The sequence below is a fragment of the Neophocaena asiaeorientalis genome, unplaced genomic scaffold, assembly GCF_003031525.2.
Source record: "Neophocaena asiaeorientalis asiaeorientalis breed wild unplaced genomic scaffold, Neophocaena_asiaeorientalis_V1.1 scaffold148, whole genome shotgun sequence".
NCBI lineage: Eukaryota > Metazoa > Chordata > Mammalia > Artiodactyla > Phocoenidae > Neophocaena > Neophocaena asiaeorientalis.
In genome coordinates this window covers 5,281,657-5,306,229 of record NW_020174050.1, presented here as the reverse complement: position 1 = coordinate 5,306,229, position 24,573 = coordinate 5,281,657, and the positions used below count along the sequence as shown (strand labels likewise).

The 24,573-nt window shown below is 38.6% G+C and overlaps 1 protein-coding gene across 1 annotated transcript in view; it reads left to right on the top strand.

Annotated features, from left to right (window-relative positions):
• The first annotated feature begins 10,975 nt into the window (after positions 1-10,975).
• The window catches only part of CCNI (cyclin I), a 32,274-nt gene continuing 18,676 nt past the window's right edge, over positions 10,976-24,573 (top strand). The window contains exons 1-2 of the mRNA XM_024754137.1: positions 10,976-11,420; positions 18,352-18,510. Coding sequence (XP_024609905.1) covers positions 18,397-18,510 — 114 coding nt within the window. The 5' untranslated portion in view covers positions 10,976-11,420; positions 18,352-18,396. The remainder of the gene's footprint in view (positions 11,421-18,351; positions 18,511-24,573) is intronic.

Sequence of the window (24,573 nt, the reverse complement as noted above, 5' to 3'; positions counted from 1 at the left end):
GAGGGCCCCTTCTTCACTTCACTCCCCCTTTACCTATAACAACATAGATGTTGACCTCAAGGGACCTAATCCAACATCAATCAGCCATTGGGAAGGGATGATTTTAAGTACAAACTGTGAGGCAGTGACCCCCATGTGTCATGCCGAGGTCAGTAGACACCTGAAGAGCCAGCAGGGCAGCTGTGCCAAAGCAACCAGGCAGAGACAAAAAGATGGGATTCTTTCAAAGACTGGCAGAGAGATCAAGTTAACTCTTCTAGGACCTGCCAAGGGAAAAGAGGAACTTGGAGTGCTGGGAGAATTGAGGTGCCAGCAATTACACAGGGGGAGCTCAGAGCCAGCACTGTTGTCATGACACTTACCCCTTCGGTTACCCTCTCAAGCTGCTGTGGAAGCTGGGGATATGTACTGATTACAGCACACTTCACTGAATTTTTTGTTTGCTTTTTGTTTTTTTACTGAACTTTTTAATGTAAAATTGTTGACTCAATACAAAAAAGGCCCTGTACTCAAAAGAATCTTTTGAAAACCTTTCCTATTGTCGGTTTTTACTCTAACTCCTAACATTAGGGATAATTTTAGTATTATGATAAAGGATCCTGGCATTGTTAGCATAGGAAATTGCATTTTTGTCTTGCTTCCTTTGTTTAGCATATATTAAACTTATATAAATCAACATACGCTTTCTGACACTATCATTTTATAAATTCAATTTGAATTTAGTGACGAATGAGAACTTAGTGAATAACCCCTTAGCTTTTGAACAGTTGTTTTGTTGTGTTTTTTTTTTGCGGTACGCGGGCTCTCACTGCTGTGGCCTCTCCTGTTGCAGAGTACAGGCTCCGGACGCGCAGGCTCAGCGGCCATGGCTCACCGGCCCAGCAGCTCCGCGGAACGTGGCATCTTCCCGCACCGGGGCACGAACCGTGTTCCCTGCATCGGCAGGCGGACTCTCAACCACTGCGCCACCAGGGAAGCCCTGAACAGTTTTAAAAACTAAAGCAGTAATATATTTTAAAGGCAAAGGCAAAGAGCAAGATACTTACACATACAAGATATATGTATAAACATAAAAGCAATACTATTAGTAACATCGATAGCCTTTTTCTTTTCATATGGACAAGACGGTTTCTATGACCTTAACTGTAACTTTCTACAGTAAGGAATATGGTACATATATTATAATGTATGCGGGAGTAGCTGTCAAAGGAAGTCTGTTCTATATTCAATAATTTTCTGGCTAAAAAAAACTGACTTGGCATTCAAATTAATCTTTTAATATTCATTACCTATTTATATGTAGATTGTAAATTCCTGATAGTGGTCAGGAGGCCAAGTTTCAATGGACCTGTAAAAACTGATCAGTGGGCCTCTCTGAGAGGTCTGAAGGAGGAGATCTGTTATTGTGGGAGGAAGGGAAAGTCCATAGAAAACTGCAGTTTCTTCAGCATAAAGCTTGATTTCTCTCACCATATTTCTCCAGCATTATCTTTCCTCCTTAGACAACATTATCCTTAAGCATTCAGAAGACATTTTGGATTCAGGGATGGAAATTATCTTATACTTTAGAGTAGTGGATTTCGGGTACGTATTTTTTCACTTTAAAATGCAAGTGGTTATAAGTATAAATACGATGTAACTCAAAATTAGCAGATCATTTTCTAAGATTTACGTCAAAATTAGCTGGGTTGATCCAAAGTGTATTTCATATGGTCAGATCTTTGGGTCTTAGTTTCCACTATCACACAGTTCAAATGAGCAACATATTAAGAATAGCTTTCTGAAATACGCAAAGGAACACAACTAAAAGGAGACTTTTCCTTTGGAATGGATTACTTAGAGAATTCATAAGTATACCTCCACTGGCAATCTTTCAAGGTAAAATAAGAAAACTATTTTTCTAAGATGGTTTAGGTATAATTTTATTAAAGATAGAAAGATAAACTATCAAAACCTCCACTATGTCATTGACGTAATATTTGTGTTGATACGTTAGAAAATAAAAGAAACTGATTTTGCTAAAACCTTTATTTGTTCTTTCATGCTATTAATGAAGCCCTTTTTTTCATAGCACTAAAGATGGAAATCACACTGGATTGAGCTTGTAGAATGAACAGTATAGCAACAGGAGATAGGGGAGAGAGAGAAAGGAACACAGAAGAGCACTGATGCATTAAATGTTCCTTTTTTTAGGAAACTAGCTTCTCCTTTGAATGGTGCTGTCTTCTTCACTCACACAAAATCTGCTCATCTACTAGAATTCACCAAACCATCTAGTGGTGTTACCCACCCCTCCCCGTGTTTTCAAGCTCAGAAATTATATCATGCTGTTCTTAAGAAGGAAAGCTGAAAATGGGCTAAATCCATAGCCCAAACTTTAGCTCCCAAACTCTCTAACCTTGTTTTATGCTTTACCAGCAGGTCTCAACCCCTATTTATTCTGAAAGTCCAGTTCTGCTTTCCTTTCCAACTTGTTGTACCTTTTGCTCTACTGGTTTTCTAGATTTTGCTCCTTGTTCTCTCCTGGTAGGGTGTATCCATAGATGTATAAGCCACATCAATTTCAGGTGTCCTCACAACACCCTCCAGCCCACCCCCTATCTGTGTCTTGTCCTCAACGGGGACCCAGACTGGAGTGGGTCGAAAGAACAGGTTGGGACCAGTGCAATTTTCAATTCTGAGGCTCCACAAAAAAAGTTAAGAGTTTCCTGCTCTATGTTAGTTACAAAGAGAAATATCTCCAGCAGCAAGTTTGAAACAGCTTTTCTTATTCACAGTCATCAAAGAAATGATACTTGAACAATATTTATACCTTTGGAATCACCAAGTCCAGCTAATGTACAAACTGGGTTCTTTAGTTTGCACCCATATTTTTATCTTCTTCCCTAATTTCGCATTTCATTCTCATAGGAGGCATGACTAAAAGGAAACCTTGAAATAAAGCATCAAAGTGAATGAAAAAGTTAAGAGAAAAGCTCCAAATAGGGGAGAATAAATAATAGAGAAAAATATTTTTGAAATGAAAGTCATCATTTCAAAATATGTGAGAGGCTAATTACTAAAAATATATGGCCTGAAAAGGCAAATATTGAAAGGAAAAAATATAATGTTAATAAAAACCGTATTTGTCATTTGTCAAAACAGAACTGAAGATCAAGCATGATAGACAAATAATCCAAGATACATTTCCTAAAGGAATTACAATATTCTATGGGAACACCCCATCCAATGTCACTTGTTCAAGGTCATGTCTCTCAGACAGAGCTACTGGTTAATTTTCATAAGTCCAGCTAACTGCTTAGTATGACATTCAGGGCTGTTTGCAGTCTGGTCCCCAAGTTGTCACTATTGTAGAGGGTAGTATAATTTCATGTGTTAATTTCATGTGTCATCTTGGCTGAGCCATGGTACCCAGATACCTGGTCAACAATTATTTTGGATGTTTCTGTGAAGGGTATTTTTGTGTTTTTTAGGTGAGATTTAACATTTAAATTGGTGGACTTTGGATAAAGCAGATTACCCTCTGTAATGTGGGTGGGCCTTATCCATCCAGCTGAAGGTCTCAATATAACCAAGGCTGAGCAAGAAGGAATTCAGCCAGCAAACTGCATTTGAACTTGAACTGCAACTCTTCCATAAAGTTGCAGTATGCCAGCCTCTGCAGATTTTGGACTTATCAATCCTCTACAACCATAAGTCAACTTCTTAAAATAAATCTCTCTCTCTCTCAAAATCTTTCTCCATATAGAGGGTAGAGATGGAGATATAGATGAATCCTCTTGGTTCTGTTTCTCTGGAGAACCCTGCCCAGTACAGGTAGTAATAAGATCATGGATTCTATAATCAGAATTATATGGATTTAGGACTCAGCTCTGCCATTTACTAACTGTATAGTATATATTGGGAAAGTTACCTCTCTAAGCCTCAGTTTCCTCATTTTAAAAATAGGAATAGGGCTTCCCTGGTGGCGCAGTGGTTGAGAGTCCGCCTGCTGATGCAGGGGACACGGATTCGTGCCCCGGTCCGGGAAGATCCCACATGCCGCGGAGCGGCTGGGCCCGTGAGCCATGGCTGCTGAGCCTGCGCGTCCGGAGCCTGTGCTCCGCAACGGGAGAGGCCGCAACAGTGAGAGGCCCGCATACCGGAAAAAAAAAAAAAAAAGGAATAAAACAACCCCCTCAATTCTCTAGCCATGCCAGATTACATGGCATGTAATCTAGTATCTCTATTCTTTTGTTTCTGCTGCTCCCTTGCCTGTCGTAAATTTGTTCCTGTTTACCTAGCAAAACCTTACTTTTCCTTCTACACCTGCAGTGGTTTTAAAAATATGTTCATGGGACTTCCCTGGTGGCTCAGTGGTTAAGAATCTGCTTGCCAATGCAGGGGACACAGGTTCGAGCCCTGGTCCGGGAAGATCCCACATGCTGTGGAGCAACTAAGCCCATGCACCACAACTACTGAGCCCGCATGCCACAACTACTGAAGCTCGCACACCTAGAACCTGTGCGCCACAACAAGAGAAGCCGCCGCAGTGAGAAGCCCGCACACTGCAACGAAGAGTAGCCCCCGCTCTCTGCAACTAGAGAAAGCTTGCGTGCAACCAAGACCCAACGTAGACAAAGATAAAAATAATTTTTAAAAAGAGATTAAAAATATAAAAAATATGTTCACAAATTCTTTGATACTGTTCCCTTCAAGTTTAATTCCCTTCCCTTTCAGTACAGGTTGGACTTATTGACTTGCTTCAATAAATAGAATAGAGCAGAAGTGATAGTAGAACATGTCCCAGATTAAGCTATAAAATGACTGCAGCTTCCATCTTGGTCCCCCTCTCCCCCTCTCTCTCAACACTTGTGATGGAGGAGCCAGTCGCCTGGTCATGAGCAGCCCTATGGAGAGACCCAGTGGCTAGGAACTGAAGCCTCCTGCCTACAGCCACATGACTGAACTTGAAAGCAGATTCTCCGGTCCCGTCATGATTTCAGCTCTAGCCAACAACTTCATTGCAACCTCATGAGAGATCCTAAACTAGAACCACCCAGCTAAGGTACTCACAGTTCTTAAACCTCAGAAACCATGTGAGATACTAAATACTTATTGTTTTACACAGCTAAGTTTTGAGGTAATTTGTTCAACAGAAAATAATTAATGCCACATTCAAGTCTATAAAGCCTTTCCTGACCAACACAGAGAATTTCTCCTCTCTGTTTCTTCCCTTGTGCAAGGCTGGGAGCTGATAGAGGGTGGGCCATTTTTAACTGTGTTAAGTGAAAAAAAAAAAAAAGATTAAACTCAAGCCTGGCACATAAAGGGTTACAAGCGTTAAGCTAACAGTGTTCCCTATGTGTCACAGTTGATGAAACTGAGGTCAAGTTATAGAGAAGATGGTTCACTTGCTCATGGTCACACAGCTAGTAAATGTTGAATTAAGAAATGAATGAATGGAAGTTTCTTACAAACAGGACCACATATAACTCTTAGAATCTCGTATGGTGCCTACCCCAGTATTCAAATGGGTCTCAAATATTTACTAAATCACTGTCTGGTAATAGAAGCAGCTTATGTATGTGAGAAAGAAGTCTTGGAAACCCTGATCGTGGATAATTTAAATCGATTCCCCAAACATAATTCTTTTCCTGCACTGAGAAGAAGTAAAGATTACAGTAAACATTTGTTGTGATGAGACTAAAAATACACTTTGGAAGATGTTTACCTGTCTCTCCACACCTCCCACATACACATAATGCTCGACAAGAAATATAATGTATTGGTAGTTTGACTATGTAAGATATACAAAAATATTTTTTTCCAAATTTACTAAATTTGGTAGCTGAGCATTCAAAACAGTTTGTGAGAGTAAAATGGTGTTATTTTAATTATGTATTTTCCTCCCAAGAAGAAGGAAAGAATGTTCCTTTTTGATTTACAAATTTCAAACAGTGGCCTCTATTTGACTTCTGGGGCTCCTTTTAATAAAGCATGCAACCAATGATCCCTCCCAGTGAGGTCTTTCTAAATAAGCACCTAAGTATGAGAAACCTAAAGCCAGTTTCTATTCAGAGTTGGTCAAAATCTGGAAAGCAGCTGCGGCTTCCTATTTTAGAATTTTTGACTTTTCTTTGAGCACTTCTCCCCACTTAATAGTAAGTAGGAGGTATAAAATAAACAAGGACCTACTGTATAGCACAGGGAACTATATTCAATATCTTGTAATAACATATAATGGAAAATAATCTGAAAAAGAATAGATATCTATATATAACTGAATCACTTTGCTGTGCACCTGAAACTAACACAACATGGTAAATCAACTACCCTTCAACAAAGAAATAGTAAGTAGGTGATCTTTATATTATTTGGTGAATGTTGACTTCCGGACTGGGGCACGAACCCGTGTCCCCTGCATCGGCAGGCGGACTCTCAACCACTGCGCCACCAGGGAATCCCGACTCCTTTTCTCTTAATGTCTATTTGACAGGCTTACTCCTCTCACTTTGTGTCTCTGTAGAGATTAAAGAAAACAAGTATTTCAGGAGCTGTAAAAAGGATCCTTAAGTGTACATAAATGCTAAAAGTAAGTGATTATAATGACAATGAATCACTTTCTTTGTTCCTGTAGGCCTTAGTATTTCTCCGACAAGATAGTACCTTCATAGATTGTCTGCTGGGAACATTACCCTAAAATTTCATTTAAGACAAAGGAGACTAGAAATTTTTGTCATTAGAGATTAAATATAACCTTATCTTCTATACTTATAAAAAGGTAAGCAGTCCATTTCTAATTATTTTTCTTGAAAGATTACAGATAGCAAACCACTTTGTTCATCAACTTGATTCCCTTCAGTTGTCCTAGACTTCTGGAGGGGGTCTCACTTTACATTATATTGCATTTCAGAACAGAGCTTTTATTCTGAGAGCACACTGTTTCTCAGCTTCCTCCTTTTTTGTTTTTTCTTTTTTTTTTTTGCGGTACGAGGGCCTCTCACTGTTGTGGCCTCTCCCGTGTGCTCCGGACGCGCAGGCTCAGCGGCCATGGCTCACGGGCCCAGCCGCTCCGCGGCTGTGGGATCCTCCCAGATCGGGGCAGGAACCCGTGTCCCCTGCAGCGGCAGGCGGACTCTCAACCACTGAGCCACCAGGGAAGCCCTCAGCTTCCTCCTTAGTCTGCATTTGAAGCAGAACGTGTTTATATTTCAAGATTCAATGTTCTAGTCATGAAATAAAACAAGTGTAAGAAAATTTTAACAACCTGTTTTCAAGCAAAAATCAACTCTCTAGTAACACAAATATTAACTAGTCACTAAAAACTTTTATTTGAATATTTGTTCTAAGATTAAAGGCAAGCCAAAAATAACCATAGGGTGAGTATTTTTGTTCGAAGACTTCCATGCAAGCCAGTAATACCCACAGGGTGAGGCAGTAAAGGGTAGTGACTAAAAGCACATCAGGCTCTGGAGTCAGGCAAACTGGGTTTGAATCCTGGCTCTGCCTCTCCAAGCTGTGTGACCAGTCTTGAGGATTTACTTTACCTCTTTCGGTTGTTTATTTTTACTTTGCCTCTTTATCTTCTGAAAAATGAGGATAAGAAAAATACCTACAGTAGAGGAGTGCTGCAGGAATAAACAGAAGAGAATGCAATAGAAGTGCTTGGTGCAATGCCTGGTACACAGTGAGTAATCAATATATTTCAGTTATTATTATTCTCAAATACCACATAGAAAGGTGGTAGTTTTATTAATTAAATAATAAATATTATTTTATTAGTAAATAATCAATTGCTATTTTATTAATTAAATATTGTTATTAATATTAATTAAATATTATTATTAAATGTTAATTTTTTAATTTTAGTAAAATTTTTACTATTTGTGACAAAATATTCCTTAAAATATTTTAAAAATGAAAAAATATGAATTCCTTACCAATACAAGGATTTTAATGTTTTCTTTATATGCCTTATTTATTTTCTCAGGGAATTTCAAAGTCTTTCCATTTGTTACAACTACACTTAATTTTTTAAAAAACTACTACAGTTATCAACAAAAAATAGATGTTGATTAAAAGTAAGGTCTTTGAATGAATAGTAAAGAAAAAGAATGTCCATATATTTTGTTAGGACAACTGGAACAAGTTCCTTACCCACCGACTAATTACTTGTAATTATATTTACAGTATTCTAGATTAAATTGTCACTGGTAATCTCACAGGCAGTAAGGCAGTTTTATTAAAACTAAGTTTCAAGGGCTTCCCTGGTGGCGCAGTGGTTGAGAGTCCGCCTGCCGAGGCAGGGGACGTGGGTTCGTGCCCCGGTCTGGGAAGATCCCATATGTCGCGGAGCGGCTGGGCCTGTGAGCCATGGCCGCTGAGCCTGCGCGTCTGGAGCCTGTGCTCCGCAATGGGAGAGGCCACAGTGAGAACTCTTAAATACTCAGGTTACATTTTCATTGATTCAACTCTTCTGCCAAGCAATTTGGCAAATGTGTATTCATCAAAAGCCGTAAAAGTATAAATACCGTTGGACCCAGGAATAACCCAGAAAAGGTTACACATGAAGATGTTAATTGTATTCTTTTTGGTTTTTTCCCCTTCTCCCTTTTTTTTTTTTTTTTTTGGTAACAGCTGTATTGACCTCTCAGACAATTCACCTATTTAATGTGTACCATTCAATAGTTTTTAGTATATTTAGTTTGCAACCATCACCAAAATCAATTGTAAAATAGCTTCATCAAAAAGGAATGTCAAAACTTTTACCTATCATTTCCCAATCCCATCCCCATCCTCAGTCTCAAGCAACCACTAATCTACTTTCTATCGGTAGATTTGCCTATTCTGGACATTTCATACAAATGGAATCATTATGCTAAGTGAAAGAAGCCAGCCACAAAGGACTGCACATTGTTTTCATGGGTCATTCATGTTACACCATATTTCAGTACCTCCTTATTATGGCCAAATAACATTCCATATTATAGATATACCACATTTGACTTACACTCATATTGTTTCACCTTTTTGGCCATTACGAATAATGCTGTTATGAACAGTCACGTACAAGTCCCTGTGTGGACAGGTTTACATTTCTCTTGACTACATATCCGGGAATGGAATTGGTATTATTCTTAAAGTAGTGAAAATCAGAAGCAATTTCATGGTCCTGCAGTGAATGGTATTGTGCAAAAAAATGTTGCCAATGTGTTATAGAAGGAAGACCATGTAGCAATAAAGCCCACGTAAGAAAGACTACATGAGGTGAAAAAAGCAAAATACGATCCACCTAAAATCTTTCTTGGGCTTCCCTTCCCTGTTCTGTCATAGGTACCTGCCCCCTGCCCCAGCCTTCAATTCTCTGAGGACCAGCCACACTACCTTTCTGAGATTTTTAGAATGTCTCAGCTCGAGTCTTTGCACTTGTTTCCTCTGCCTGTAACACTCTTTCCCCAATTCTATGCCCAAGTGGTTTCAAGTCTCACCTTAAATGGCTCTTCCTCACAGAAACCTCCTCTGATATCCCTGACTAGGCTAGGATTAAGTGTTTCCATAGCAGCCTGCAATTTTCCATCTTAATACTTTTGATACTGGTAATTGTTTATTCAGTCAGTAATAAAATATTGAGAGCCTCTTACATGCAGGAATACAGGGTGAAATAAAACATGCAAGATCCCTGCCATCCTAGACCTTATATTCTAAGGAGAGAATACAATGTACGAGTAAGCAAATCAACGTACTGGGTGATTTTAGATAGTGATAATTAGCTCAGTGTTTGGATTGTAAAATCCATGAAGGTAGAAGCTATTTGTCCTGGTTAATTCCAGCTTGCTAGAGCTTATTAGCCCCTGGCTCGCTGAATAAGCTTAAAACAAATTTAAGTGACTTAAAATAGGCATATAAAAGACAAATGGAAATACAAATCAACTACTTCTGTAAATGGTTGAGTTTGAGGGTTTTCTTCTCTTTCAAAACTTTCTGTAATTCTACTCTTCTTTTTATAACTAAAACGATTAAAAGATGAGCAAAATTTACCATAGGCCCGTAAAGGAACCCCAAATAAAACACATTTATATGTCACCACTCACTCATTAAAGACCTGGTAATAAAACCTACTCGGAAATACTCAGATGTGTTGGTTAAGTGGATTGAATTCCCTTGGCGCGTTACAAAGCAGGTTCCCTGCTGCCAGCAATATAATTTACTGTTTTAGAAGGTGCCTGAGCCTATGCTCCCTGCAATTTCCCGATTTCTAATGCGCTTTAAAATCTCCCTCCACCCACGACGTGGCAGCGGAAAAACGCGCAATTCTATTTACACGTCAATGGTAAGAAGAGAACACAGAACTTTTTGCGAGGTCAACAAAGAACGCAAGATCTTTACACAACAGATCGCGGCCCTTTCTAACAAATCCTTTTACAAGCCCCAGAGACAAAGACAGACTGGATAAAACCACGTAACACTCGGTTCGGTCAGAGGAGCATCCCTATAAGACCCCACCCCCAAGCGAAGCGCTCAGCTGCTTCTTTCTTCCCTGGGGCGCATGCGCAGCGCACTCTCCAGCCACCGCACGCCTATTCCAGCGAGCTGAGGAGGCGCTTACGTCACCGTGCAGTCGAAGAGGAACCCTTCCTCTCCTCCAAGGAAAACGAGTCCACGCACATTTAGCTTCTCTTAGCCCTCCTCCCAACCCAATGCCAGAGATTTTCCCAGCCCGTTTCCAACAGCCCAGCTTTTTGCCGGACTTCTCTGTACGTTCGCTGGACGGAGAAGGCGGCGGGGAGGAAAACGGGAGAGGGTCCAGAGGCCAGTTCAGTGTTGTTTACAAGGAGTGAGCGCGTCTACGAATCGGTCCGCGAGGGCGGAGCTGACGAAACCGGCACTTCTTTCTCCCTTCCCCTCCCTCCCCAGCCTTCCCCGCGAGCGGACGCGGCAGCGCCTCTGTCTCGTTTTTTCTTATTTTTCCCCCCCCTTTCCCCTTCCTTTTTTTTTCCTTTTCCCCCTTTCCCCCCTTTCACCATTTCCCCTCGGAGGCGCTTCCCCCGGGCAGGGGCAGAGCCGGTCTCACCCCCCGCCTCTCCCCGGTCCCCGCCGCCCTATGGCGAGAGGGAACCCCCTCCCAACCCGGGCACAAGCGGCGGCGGTTGGAGGAGCGGGACCGGCGGCGGCCTCAGGTCCGGGGGCGTCATGGAACTAATTCGCTGACCGACCCACAGGCCGCAGCCGTGCGTCCCGCTCGAGCGCCAGCGCCCGCGCTCTCCGGCCCGGTTCCCCTTCTTCTCCCTCCTCAGTCGGCCCAGTCCTCGTCCCGCGCGCCCCGTCGCCGCGCGCTGAAGAAAATGAGGTGGTAACGGGCCCCCGGATGACCCCTTGTCACCACTGTGAGGCCTACAGCTCTGCCGGGGAGGAGGAGGAGGAGGAGGAAGAGGAGGAGTGCCTACAACTCAAGCACCTGCCCAGTTTGGAAACGGCTCCGCTGGGTTCCCTTTCGGGCCAATTTTCCCGTCGGCGACTAACTTTCTTGCAGCAACAGCAAGCTGCCTCCTAGTGCGCGTTCTAGGGCCCGCGAGCCTGTGCGGTACACAAAGAAGGGGACACACCCCCGCCCTTAGATCTCGACGCCTTCGCGGGACCCGCGGGAACATCATTCACATTGCTGAGCGGGCGGGGTGGGGGAGGAGGACGGATGAATGGGGTGAGCCGCTGCGGGAGCTCGGGGGAGGGGCACGTTTCCCGGGGTTGGGGTGAGTCGGGGGAATCTGGAAAGGAGGTGAGCTTTGAATTGCACCCTGTAGGGCAGATAATACCGGAAATTTGAAAAGAGGGCAGAAGCCGCTCTGCCGAGCTAGAAGTTCTACTGCAGATCGTTTTGTTAGGAGTTGAGAATTAGATGGCAAAATAGTGGAAGGTATCGCTTCGGAGGTAGGATGGAATCAGACTGGAGATCTTTGAATGTTAGGCTAAAATATTTAGCTTTTATTCTGTCAGCGGGAGACACTCGACGTTTGAGCAGCAGCAGTGTGGCTTTAGGATGTTAATAATAACACTTGTTGAGGCTTATTATCGGAGAGGCATCGTTATAAGTGGTTTGCAACTTATTGAATCTTCACGGGGCAGGTAGTTCAGGAGCATTTTACGGATGAGTGAAACTGAGGCTCCATAAGATTAATTTTCCCACTAGAAGGCAGCTAGAACCCGGTGGCCAGAATTCCAGCCCAGGCAGTCTGTGCTATACAGTCTCTGTCCCGGAACAGATTAAAGGCAGAGGAAATAGAAGAAAGAAGGGACAGGATTCAGATTTGCTAGTCTGGGACCATACGTATCAGAGATTCTAAACTTCTGGACTAGAAGAAGTTTCTCAATACTGATGAAGAGCAGACTAGTAGAATCAGCGTGTGTCGGGAAGGTGCACCGGGATGGTTTGTGGTTAAACTGAGATAAGTGAGTTTACGTGGCAGTGTGACATCCTAGTATCAGTAGTTTAGAATGGAACTCTGAAATGTTTCTTGGTCAAGATTGGAAGCTTAAAGTGTGTGTACATGTTTTATTCTGATTGTATACTACTTTAAAAATGAAAAGTATTCATTTTTCTGTCCATGTTTCTTCATCTTTGAAGGGGGCTTAATAATAATACAGACTTAATAATTATACCCTCCTTTGTGTTCGAGGAGTTAATATGGCATAGTACTTTGAACAATACCTGGCCAAGTAGTAAGCACTCATTGTTTTTAGTTGTTAAGCACTTAACAAGTGTAAGCTCTTATTATTTATTTGGCACAGTGCTAAACTCTGGAGAGTGTTTGCCATCAAGGAACTCATAGTTAGTAGGAGAGACCAGCCTACAAGTAGTCAGCTCTCACGGAGCAATTAAATGCAAAAGTAGAATTATGTTCAAGTACATATGATGCAGATGACAACTCTGAAGGAAGGAGAGTGCAAGCTAGAGAAGGACATTTCAAGTTGAAAGAACAGTATGCGGAGAGTCATGGAGATTGGGATAAAGCAGAGTGTTTTGGAATTATAAGTACCTGTAGTTCATTATTAGGTTAAGGGTGTAAAGTCAAGGAGATAATAATAGAACATGAGGTTTTTGTATGGTCACATTAATAAATCCGTCTTCTTATAAGAGGAACTAAGATCCGGAAGTCAGCACCAGTACAAAATTATTAATGGAGTTGGTGTTTTGAACATAATAAATACAATAATTCCATGTTAATGAAGTTGTTTCTGTTGTATACCCAGCACTGTGCAGCACTTTTCCTCAGAAGAGCAAGAGGCCCTGTATGCTGATTTGTAACATAGTTAATGCTGTACAATAAGTGTTTTATAAACTATTCACTCAGACATTAAGGTATTTGATAAACATAGAGGAAGAAGCAGAAGCAGCAATTGAAAGAATGGGAGGAGAAGTGTGAAACGCTCAAGGTCAAAGTTTATGGAATATGCCAACCAATATACAGTCTTCTTGTTTTTTAGTTCCTAGAGACTTTTCTGAGCATTCAGAATTCTGAATGTGACCATTAATGGGCATAAAATAACAACATAAAACTATAAAGTTCTGTTATTTAAAACAGTAAGTTTATATTTTTAATGTTTGTGTTTTATTTCTTAGCAGGATTCATTTTTCATCTAGCTCAAATAATCTGTTTTAAAACATTAGAAAGCAGCCTTGTGGATTGTTAGTAAAAGAAGTAGAATTCAAGCCAGCGCTTTCTCCACTGTATCATATCATATTTTAAAAAAGGAATGTAGAACATTTTCTCATAAATTATGGTTTCTGTTTTGTTTTGCTTTTTCTGTGTTGTTAACTTGTAAATAATTTCAAAAAGAAACTACCTGGATTCATTTATTTTCAGCCTTTTACTCAGTTTGTTTTGTCGTGTCTTCCCTCCTCTCATCTTCCACCCCCTCTCTCTACAGCATTCATTATGGCCCTTTACACCTAAATTTTTCAGTGTGTATTTCCTGAGAATAGGGATATTCTTTTACAGAGTCACAGTAGTTACCAACTTCAGTAAATTTTAAATTGATAATTTACTTTTGTCAAGTCTGTCCAAATTCTCATTATGTCAGTTGACCCCAAAATGACCTTTATAACATTTTTCTCTGCAGTACAGGATCCAGTCTAGGGTAAGGTACTGCACTTTTATTTTTCTGTAGCTTGGAAAATCTGAAACATCCCCACAGGTGTCCTCCATCCTTTTTGTTTCTCACTTGTATTATTTATACCTCATTTTTTAAAGTTTAAGGAAATTTGAACTCTTTTTTTTTTTTCCTTTGTTACATTTCCCTATTGTGAGCAAAGAATGATTGCTTTCTTTTCTATTGTTGATACAGTGTGTTACACTGATTTATGAATGTTAAACCAGCTTTGCCTTCCTGGGCTAAATCCCACTTGGTTATGGTGTATAATCCCTTTTTTATGTTTTCAGATACAGATTGCTAGTATTTTGTTGAGGAATTCTGCATCTGTATTTAAGAGATACTGGTCTGTAGTTTTTGTGCTGTTGTCTTTGGTTTTGGTAGCAGGATAATAACTGGCTTCATAAAATGAGAAGGCCTCCTCTAGTTTTTGGAAGAGTTTGTGAAGAATTTGTATTAGTTTTTCTGTAAACATTTGGTAGAATTCATCAGCAAAGACACTGGGGCACGGGCTTTTCTTTGACACTAGTTTCTTTACTAATTCAGTCTCTTTAGTACTTGGTATATGACTATTCAGCTTTTTCTGTTGTCAGTTTTGATAGTTTGTTTCTAGGTGTTTGTCTTTTTCATCTAAGTTGTCCAATTTATTTGCATACAATTGTTAATAAAAATTTCTTTATGATCCTTTTTATTTCTGTAACATAGGTAGTAATGTCCCTTCTTTATTCCTGATTTTAGTACTTGATCTCTTTTTTCTTGGTCAGTGTAGCTAATGGTTTGCCAATTTTGTTGATCTTTTCAAAGAACCATCTTTTTTGGTTTCATTGATTTTTCTCTATTTTTCTGTTCTCTACTTCCTTAATTTCCACTCTGATATTTATTATTTTCTTTCTTCTGACTTGCTTTAGGTATAGTTTGGTCTGTTTCTTCCAGTGTCTTAAAGTGGAAGGTTAGAGTGTTAACTTGTGATCTTTTTTTTTTCTTGTTTATTGAAGTACAGTTGATTTACAGTATTGTGTTTCAGGTGTATAGCAAAGTGATTCAGTTATACCTATGAGATCTTTTTTAATATAGGCATTTACAAGTATTTCATTGTTTCCTGTAAGTTTTAGTATGTTTGATCTTTTTTATTCATCTCAAAGTATTTTCTAATTTCCCTTACGATTTCTTCTTTGACGTGGATTCCTTTGTTTTAAACAAGTTGTTATATCATCTAAATATTTGAAAGTCTTATTAAGGGCCTTAATTATAGAAGATTGAAGAACAAGAATCCCTTGAACCTGATCTTATACTTCTTTACATGACTCTATCCTACATGTTCCTGTCAGGTCCCCCACCCATCCTACCCTAAAAGTAATCTTCAAAGGAATCATTGTAAAGGAAGAGTAATTACTAGGGGCAGCCACCCATTGGGGTATGCTGAGAAGGCTGGCAGATCCTGGTGAACCACCCTGTTGAGAGTAGCTAAAGGAATGAAATAAGTAAGTTTTGACAGGAGTTAATCAATTACAGACCAAAATTAGGTTTAGAAGAAGTTCTTAGAACCTATGAAGTTCAGTCCATCCAATATAGGTGTTTCTTCTAAATACGTCTAGACAGGTGAACATGTAGTTTATACTCTGTTTCTGAGGTTGATATTTACATTTGCATTCGATGAAGTTGTAGTGACTCTGTTTATCTAATTGTGGAGAATTTGAGAAAAGTACTAGTGCAACAAAATTGGAATCTCAGAACATCTAAGCAGAATGTAACAGTAGATAGAACTTAACAAGATGACTTTTTTTAAAGGAAAAAATGCATTTAAGGTCCTGAACAAGGATGTAACGCCCCTCCCGCCGCCCAAAGGCACCAAAAACCCATACAAGGTGGGGGTGGAGGGGAAGTTCACCTAAGAGTTACCTTAGAAAGTCTTAAGAGTTTTAGTTGAGCATTAATTTTATCTGAATTGATAATGTGGTGTAGCCTTTAAAAAAATAGCTAATGATCTTAGACTGCATTAATAATTAAACGTGCTAATTTAGAAGAGCAAAAATCATGTCATGTGAGAAACTCTTGAATGGTTTTTCAGCAATGCAGTGGATGAACTGGTGAGCATGATAGCAGCCTTTAAACATTGAAGAATTCACCTGTGAAAGAGATTAGACTTGGGTTTGTTTGTTTTGGTTATGGTTTTTTGTTTTTGGCCCCGAGGGTTGAAATGAGCCTTTGGTTGTGTCTCTGTTTCATCAGGATACTGTGCGATGGGCACTGTGAGTAATAAAAACATGATATTCGTAGATACGACTGCAAGGGAATTTATAATTTATTAGGGGAATAGTTCTTGCAAGAAATTACCTTTGAGTTGGACCTTTCCGGATAGTTATTATTTTCCACTTTCTAAGTGATTTAACTTTTTTCTGCTCAGTATGAAAAGCACTTCATGCTTGATATAGAAAAATTGCAAAAACCCAGGAGTTTAAAGAAGCAAAAAGAAAAAAAATTACAATCCAGTTAACCAGTTTGCAATAGGTTGAATAGTAAGTGAAGTATGTGGGTGATAAATAGGAAAGAGGATAGTAGCTGAAGTTGGGGCAGAGGGAACATGGAAATTGAAGATGAGGTTTGTATTTTTTGTTTTTTCAAATTTTAAATTTTTATCAAAAATTAGGAACTTTTCACATGTTAATTCTAGACATTGAATTTTTTAAAAAAGAATCCCTGGAATTTGAAGCATATACGTAATACAGGTCCAGAGTTGAAAAAAGGGAATAGTTATATGAGGTCTATAATGAAAAACCACATTCCTCTGCTGCTTGGCTTCTCCACCCTTTTCTCATTCCCCAGAGGTTAATCACTCTCAGCTCTTACCTATTTCTCTTGTTATTTAAGATCATATTTTCAAGTAACTTACCTATTGCTGTTTTTTCGATATTTAAGTTTTAGATATTATTTATGGTTTTCCTCTGAAATATAAAGATGAGGCTCTCATTCTGCCTTCTCCCAACACCCCTCATCCTGCCAGTGTAGTTTTATTACAGCGTTTGTGTTGAAATCTCTATCCAGTATTTTATTATTATTGCTGTGTAAATATTGTGGTATATTATTATGTTTATTGTCTTGCATAATCTCTTTCTGAATTTAATAACCTTCATCAATCTAGTTAAGTCTTTTCACATTCTTCAGCAGCTTCTCAATCCACTTTTCCATACACAGTTAAACCTCTATAGTTTCCTTTTTTTTTTAAGAAACATAGAAACGTCTCTCTGACTCTGAGATGCCTTGTACTGTGTTGCTCTTTAGACTTGCTGCTCATTTTAGAGTGCCAGTTACTCTACTGTTGAGCTTTCTAGATCAACATCGTCCAGTAGAACTTACTGCATTGATAGAAATGTTCCTTTCCTGCACTGTCCAGTGCAGTATCCACTGGCCACATGTGACAGCTGAGCACTTGAAATGGGGCTGGTGTGACTGAGGAATTATTTTTTAATTTTATTCAATTCTAATTTTAATGGCTACACGTGTAGCTAGTGGACACTGTAGTGGGAGCACAATTCAAGATGGTTTCATACTTAAAGGGGGGGATAGTCTAATACTGATTCAGTAGAAATGGGTGGGATTTAATGTAATTGATGTAATTTTTTTTTTTTTTTTGTGGTATGCGGACCTCTCACTGTTGTGGCTTCTCCCGTTACGGAGCACAGGCCCAGCGGCCATGGCTCACGGGCCCAGCCGCTCCGCGGCATGTGGGATCCTCCCAGACCGGGGCATGAACCTGTGTCCCCTGCATCGGCAGGCGGACTCTCAACCACTGCACCACCAGGGAAGCCCGATGTAACTTTTTTTTAATGAAAAGAGGGTTTAGCCCTTATCTGTGTAGATTTTTAAGAGAAATATTTGGGACAAATATTCTAAGAATTCCTAGACTAAAAAGCCTGTGACTTAAAATTTTTTGACACAGTGATAATATGTTTTGATCCAAGTCCTAATGTTCTGTCAATTATATGGTCATGTTTTTATTCTCTTTACAACTGAATTTCAGATTTAAAGTGAGAATGTTTTAGGTAAGTGATGATTATGGTAATATTTTAATATGTGATATCTTAAAGAGCTGTAAAATCCTATATTGCCTCATAACATTTTTATTTTGTTTTATGAATTGCTTCATAAGTACCAACATATTTATATTATGCTACAGTTACTATATATATAATTAAATATAGAGCATTGTTTTATATTTGATTTTATAGGTAGCTACATCAAGCTGGGCGGCAGGCAGATCCAAAGGATATCATGAAGTTTCCAGGGCCATTGGAAAACCAGAGATTGTCTTTCCTGTTGGAAAAGGCAATCTCCAGGGAAGCCCAGATGTGGAAAGTGAATGTGCCGAAAATGCCTACAAATCAGGTAATGAGTTCTCTTTTCACTGTCGACAGGTGACTTTTATTAGAACTAAGTGTACTACTATCATATGTAATAGCATCTTGACACTGTATTGGAGAAATATGTACCATTAAATATATGCTCTATTCTTTACTTGAGAAACATCTCCTTGTTTCATTCTGAAACAAAACAAAAATGAACTGTTTTTGTTTGTTTTGTTTTATCTGAGTTACACCTTTAGGAAGCTAGGTATGTCCCTTCTCTTTTCTTGTAGTACAATACTTACAATAATAAGCCTTCTTTATTTCTAGATATATAGTTTGCCACAGAGGCTGAACACAGTCAAACCCTTGTCTTTAGTGATCAACAACTTTCTCTTTCATGAATATAAGGAATTCACTTAAACTACTAATGTAATGTCAATGTTGAAAGCTTATAGGGAGATAATCAGCAGCTGACCTCTCAATTACTGTTGGCTGTATGCCTTTTAGAAATTTCATATAGAGTTATTTTTTCCAAATAACTATGAAATTTGTCTGTCCCAAAAGCTTACTATGTAATATGTCTTACACATCTTTTTATCCCTAGTACCTAGCATTGTGTTTGGGATAAAAAGTAGTGGCCGAGAAATTTTTGGTATGTGTAGGCAAATGACAGTATCTAATCTCCTGTGTTCGTTTAGGTTAATCTTTGCTCATAGGTTATTGATATCTGAATGATTTTTCTAATTCCAACCTACTTTTATCTTCTTTCCCACAAGCTAAAGAAATACATGTCTTCCATTTACTGTTATCTAATGGTCATTTAGTGAATTGAAGATTAGTTAGCCTGAATGAATGCCTTTTATACTAGGAGCATTTGCATGTGCTATCACATTTAATATCTCATTTAATCCTTTGAAAAAGGCAGTAGTCCCAATTTGTTCAAGACTTCAACTAGTAAGTAGTAGAGTTATAATTTTGAACCTGAGGCAGTTCTCTTCCCATTATACTTTGTTTTTCATTTTTTATTTTTGTATGCTTGTGTGATTTTTAGATGACTGGGGATTCAATCATTCAGTAAATATTTATTAAGTATCTGCCATATTCTGAACACTATTCTAATAAGCCTCAAAGCTTTATTACAGCTGCTTTTAGAACCATTTCTTTCATTTTTCTCCTACTATCTCCTTGAGTCAGCATGCAACCAACAATGATATACTTTTATAACATGGTCTTTGAAGGTGATATTCTACCAAGATTATAGTATGTTGCTATATTATCATTTAATCTGGCCTATTTTTGTAGGTATTTTAACAAATATTACTAAGATGTTAGACCAGAGAACAGAACACTATCAGAACTTCTAAGAGGGATCTATTTAAGGTTTTGCCTTTAGTAATGTCAGGTAGAAGCCATACTTAATTCTTGTAAAATGTGTGTGGGCTTGGTCTGGTGGGTTATAGGAGATAAGATAGAGATTGGAGTAAAGGGCTATAGGGGCTTGAGCCACTTGACAGGGTAACCCCAGGGACACTTCTCTATTCTAGTTCTAATTCTTTTTTCTTCTGTGACTCTCAGGGACTGGCTTTTCTACTTCCCTTTCCAATATTGCTTCTAACCATGATTTTTCTCCTTCTTGACTCCTCCTTCCATAAGAGAAACAATCTTGTCTCTAAAGTTTAGCATCTAAACCCTATATGTATCTTTTCCAACTTTCCTTTTTAATTTTTTGGGAGGGGGTGCTGGTTAAAACAGAAAAATAAAATATTTTTAAGCTTTTTTCCCTCTAGTTTTCTTATTCCTACCGCTTCCTTCACCTAAACTCTACTTCAGGGTCATTCTCTCACAGTTTTCTTGTCATTTACATTATCCTATCTTGCAGTTTAGGACAGAGTGGTCATGCAAAAATATTACACACCTATCACTCCCCTTCTGTTTGCTCCCCCAGCACTCTATACTTCCTGTATGATAGCACACAATATTATAATTCTCTGATGATTTGACCAAGTTCCATTGAGGTAAGAGTTGTCATTTTTGTTTATTGGCATATAATAGGCTCACAGTAAACACTTGTTAAATGAACGTTGATTATCATTTCTTTATAATTCATCCAGGTTGGAGGAGTTCTTTTATATAGTAATAGTATTTTCAAGTACACAGCCATTTTGTTACAAATTCGGGGGAAAAAAATTAAAGACTGGTTACAGTGACATGTATTTTCAGATATTCTCAATTTATTTTGATGTACGGAGTGCTTTTGATATACAAAGGTAAACCTTGCCTCAAGCTGTTTATATAAAGATGATTTCCATTAGAAATTTGAGAAGGAACCTTAAAGGCCATCTAATTATGTGGTTTTCAAATAACAGGATCTTGAACCACTAGGCTACTAGGTGTATGAGAATCACCCAGGAGGCTTCTTACAGATTCCAGGCCCCTCCCAGACCTACGTTGCTTGTGGTGGCAACTATGGAATTTGTATTTTAAAAAAACTTCAGTTTTATTGATATGTGTTAGGTTTGGGAAACACTGATTTAGTCTAACCACAAAATAAAAGAAAAAGTTCTGACATCTAGGATAAGTGATCCTCTACTTTGGATACTTTGTCCATTCCACCATAGAAAAGCTCTATCAATTATTGGAAAGTTTTTCCTGAATTGAACCTGAAAACTGCTGCTTTCTAGTGGCTACTTACTGGTTCTAGTTCTCTCCGCTGGAGCAGTACAGAAAATATTCATTTTATATTTTAAATGATAGCCTTTTATCTACTTACAGTCAGGTGTTAAGCTCTCAGTCATCTCTTCTTCTGGTTGAATATCCTTTGTTCTTTAACCATTTTTCATTTGACAAGATTGTGCCTCTCAGTTTTTCTTTCTCTATGTATATATACTCTTTAATTTACTGTGTTTCAGTTGTGACATTCAATTGTGACATTAGAGTTGTGGTCATTAATGAGCAATAAAGTGCAACTATTACCTCACTTTATCTTGGCTTGATAATTTCATTAATATAGCCCTAAATTAAAAAAAATTTTTATGCTTTGGCAGCAGTGTCATGTTGTTGGCTTATACTGAACTTGTTTTTAAAACCTTGTTGGTTTTGTTTCTCTGCTTTTAAGCAGAGTTTCCCTTATTCTAGGTGTACTTTTAAAATTTTTAACTTAGGTGCACTGTTTCATATTTATTCTTACTAAGTTTCAAATTGTTGATGCTGGCCCATTTTTCTGGCTTTAAAATTATGATTGTTATGTAATGTATTGACTTTGTCCTTTCTGTACCATCTGTAGACTTGGTAAACAAATAAATCTATTTTGCCCATAGGTTTTGTTTCTTTTCCTTAAGTAAACAGTTTCTTAAAGTATATGTATACGGATCATAAGTGTACAACTCTATAAATTTTCACAAAATAACACTGTGTAACCACCACATTACTAGCACCTCCTTGTGTCCTCTTATAGTTACTACCATCTGTCCCCTCCCGACAAAGAAACCATTATCCTAATATCACAGAGTAGTTTTTCCTTGTTTTGAATTATATTTGTATATGGAATCATAAAGTGTGTACTGGCCTCCTTTGCTCAGCATTTTCTTTGGTGTAAGATGCATCCATGGTACTTCATGTAGCCATAGTTAATTTAATTCTCATTTCCTTGTATTCTTCCATCATATGAATTCATTGATCCATTCTGCTGTTGATGGTCATTAGAGTCTTTTTTTGTGCTTGTCATTTGTTGAACATATGTGTACATTACTGTAGAGTATATTCCTAGGGCTAGAATTCCTAGAACCTAGAATATGTGTATACTCAGGTTTAGCAGATACCACCAATTGTGTTACTTACCAAAGTTGTTATACCACGTTTACACCACATTTTTTTTTTTACCCCTTATAGCAGAGTATGAAAGTCCCAAGTTCCTCTGCATCTTTGCCAACCCTTGGTATTGTCTGTCTTTTTCATTTTAGTTATCACGGTGAGTGTTGTAGTATCCATTGGGTTTTAATTTGCATTTCCTTGATAACTAATGAAATTCAGCAGCTTTTCATATGCTTATTTGGCCATTAGATATCCTTTCTTGGTTAAATGTCTGTTCAAATCTTTCACCTGTGTTCCATTGACTTCCTTTTTAAATTGTTGAGTTCTTTCTTTTGCAGGCTCTGTGTATTACACATATCTTCAGCTCTATTTGTGTTGACTTTTGATGAATAGAAGTTCTTAATTTTTAATGACCAAATTATCAAAAAAAATTTTTTTGCTTAGTCCTTTGAAAGAAATGTTTGCCTAACTGACAAAGGATTAATCTCCAAAATATATAAGCAGCTCATGCAGCTCAATATCAAAAAAACAAACAACTGAATCCAAAACTGGGCAGAATACCTAAGTAGACATTTCTCCAAAGTAGACATACAGATTGCCAACAAACACTGAAAAGATGCTCAACATCACTAATCATTAGAGAAATGCAAATCAAAACCACAATGAGGTATCACCTCATACTGGTCAGAAAGGCCATCATCAAAAAATCTACAAACAATAAATGCTGGAGAGGGTGTGGAGAAAAGAGAACCCTGCACTGTTGGTGGGAATGTAAGTTGATGCAGCCACTGTGGAGAACAGTATGGAGCTTCCTTAAAAAAACTAAAAATAGAACTACTGTATGACCCAGCAGTCCCACTACTGGGCATATACCCGGAGAAAACCATAATTCAAAAGATACATGTATCACAGAGTTCACTGCAGCACTATTTACAATATCCAGGACATGGAAGCAACCTAAATGTCCATTGACAGATGAATGGATAAAGGTGTGGCACATATATAAAGTGGACTATCCCTCAGCCATAAAAAGAAATGAAATTGAGCTATTTGTAATGAGGTGGATAGACCTAGAGTCTGTCATACAGAGTAAAGTAAGTCAGAAAGAGAAAAACAAATACCGTATGCTAACGTACATATATGGAATCTAAAAAAGCGGTACTGATGAACCTAGTGGCAGGGCAGGAATAAAGATGCAGACTTAGAGAATGGACTTGAGGACCACAGAGGGAAGGGGAAGCTGGGACAAAATGAGAGTAGCATGACTATGTACACTACCAGATGTAGAATAGATAGCTAGTGGGAAGCTGCTGCGTAGCACAGGGAGATCAGCTCGACGCTTTGTGACCACCTAGAGGGGTGGGATAGGGAGGGAGGGAGGGAGGCTCAAGAGGGAGGAGATATGGGGATATATGTCTACATATAGCTGATTCACTTTGTTGTACAAAATAAATTAACATTGTAAAGCAATTATACTCCAATAAAGATACTAAAAAAAAAATTTGCCTAATCCAAGGTAATGAAGATAGGATTTTGTTTTTCCTTTTTGGTATGGTATGAAGTAGGAGGAGTCAAGAATAATTTTTCTCCATATGGAAAACCAGTATCATTTATTAGAAAGACATTTTTCGCCACTGCCCTGCAATGTACTTCTTTTTTCTTTATTTATTTGGCCGCGTCAGGTCTTAGTTGCAGCACGTGGGGTATTCGTTGCCGCTTATGGGATCCTTGTTGCAGCACGTGGGACCTTTTAGTTGCAGCATGGGGAATCTAGTTCCCTGACCAGGGATCGAACCCGGGCCCCCTGCATTGGGAGCGTGGAGTCTTAGCCACTGAACCACCAGGGAAGTCCCCCCGTGATACATACTTTTGTTTTTAATCAAGTGACTGCTGTATATGAGTAGATACATTTGTGGGTTAGTTTCTTGCCCCTTTTTTCATCATTGGTCTGTTTGCCTCTATTTAATACCACACTGCCTCAGTTATTGTAGCATTATAATAAGCCTTTGGTGGCATAAACTTTGTTCTTTTTTTTAAGATTGTCTTGGCTATTTTAAGCCCTTTGTTCTTCCATATGTATTTTTAAATATAGTTGTCAGTTTTTGAAAAATAAAAAAATTGGGGGGTTTTGGTCTGTAGATTGATTTGGGGAAGAATTAACATGTTTATAATATGAGTCTTCTATTCCATTGACATAGAGTATTTCTCCATTTTTCTTTAAAGATGGTCTTCAGTTTCTTTTAACGTTTGGTGATTTAGGTTTATTCCTGGGTATTTGAGTCTTGTTGAGGCT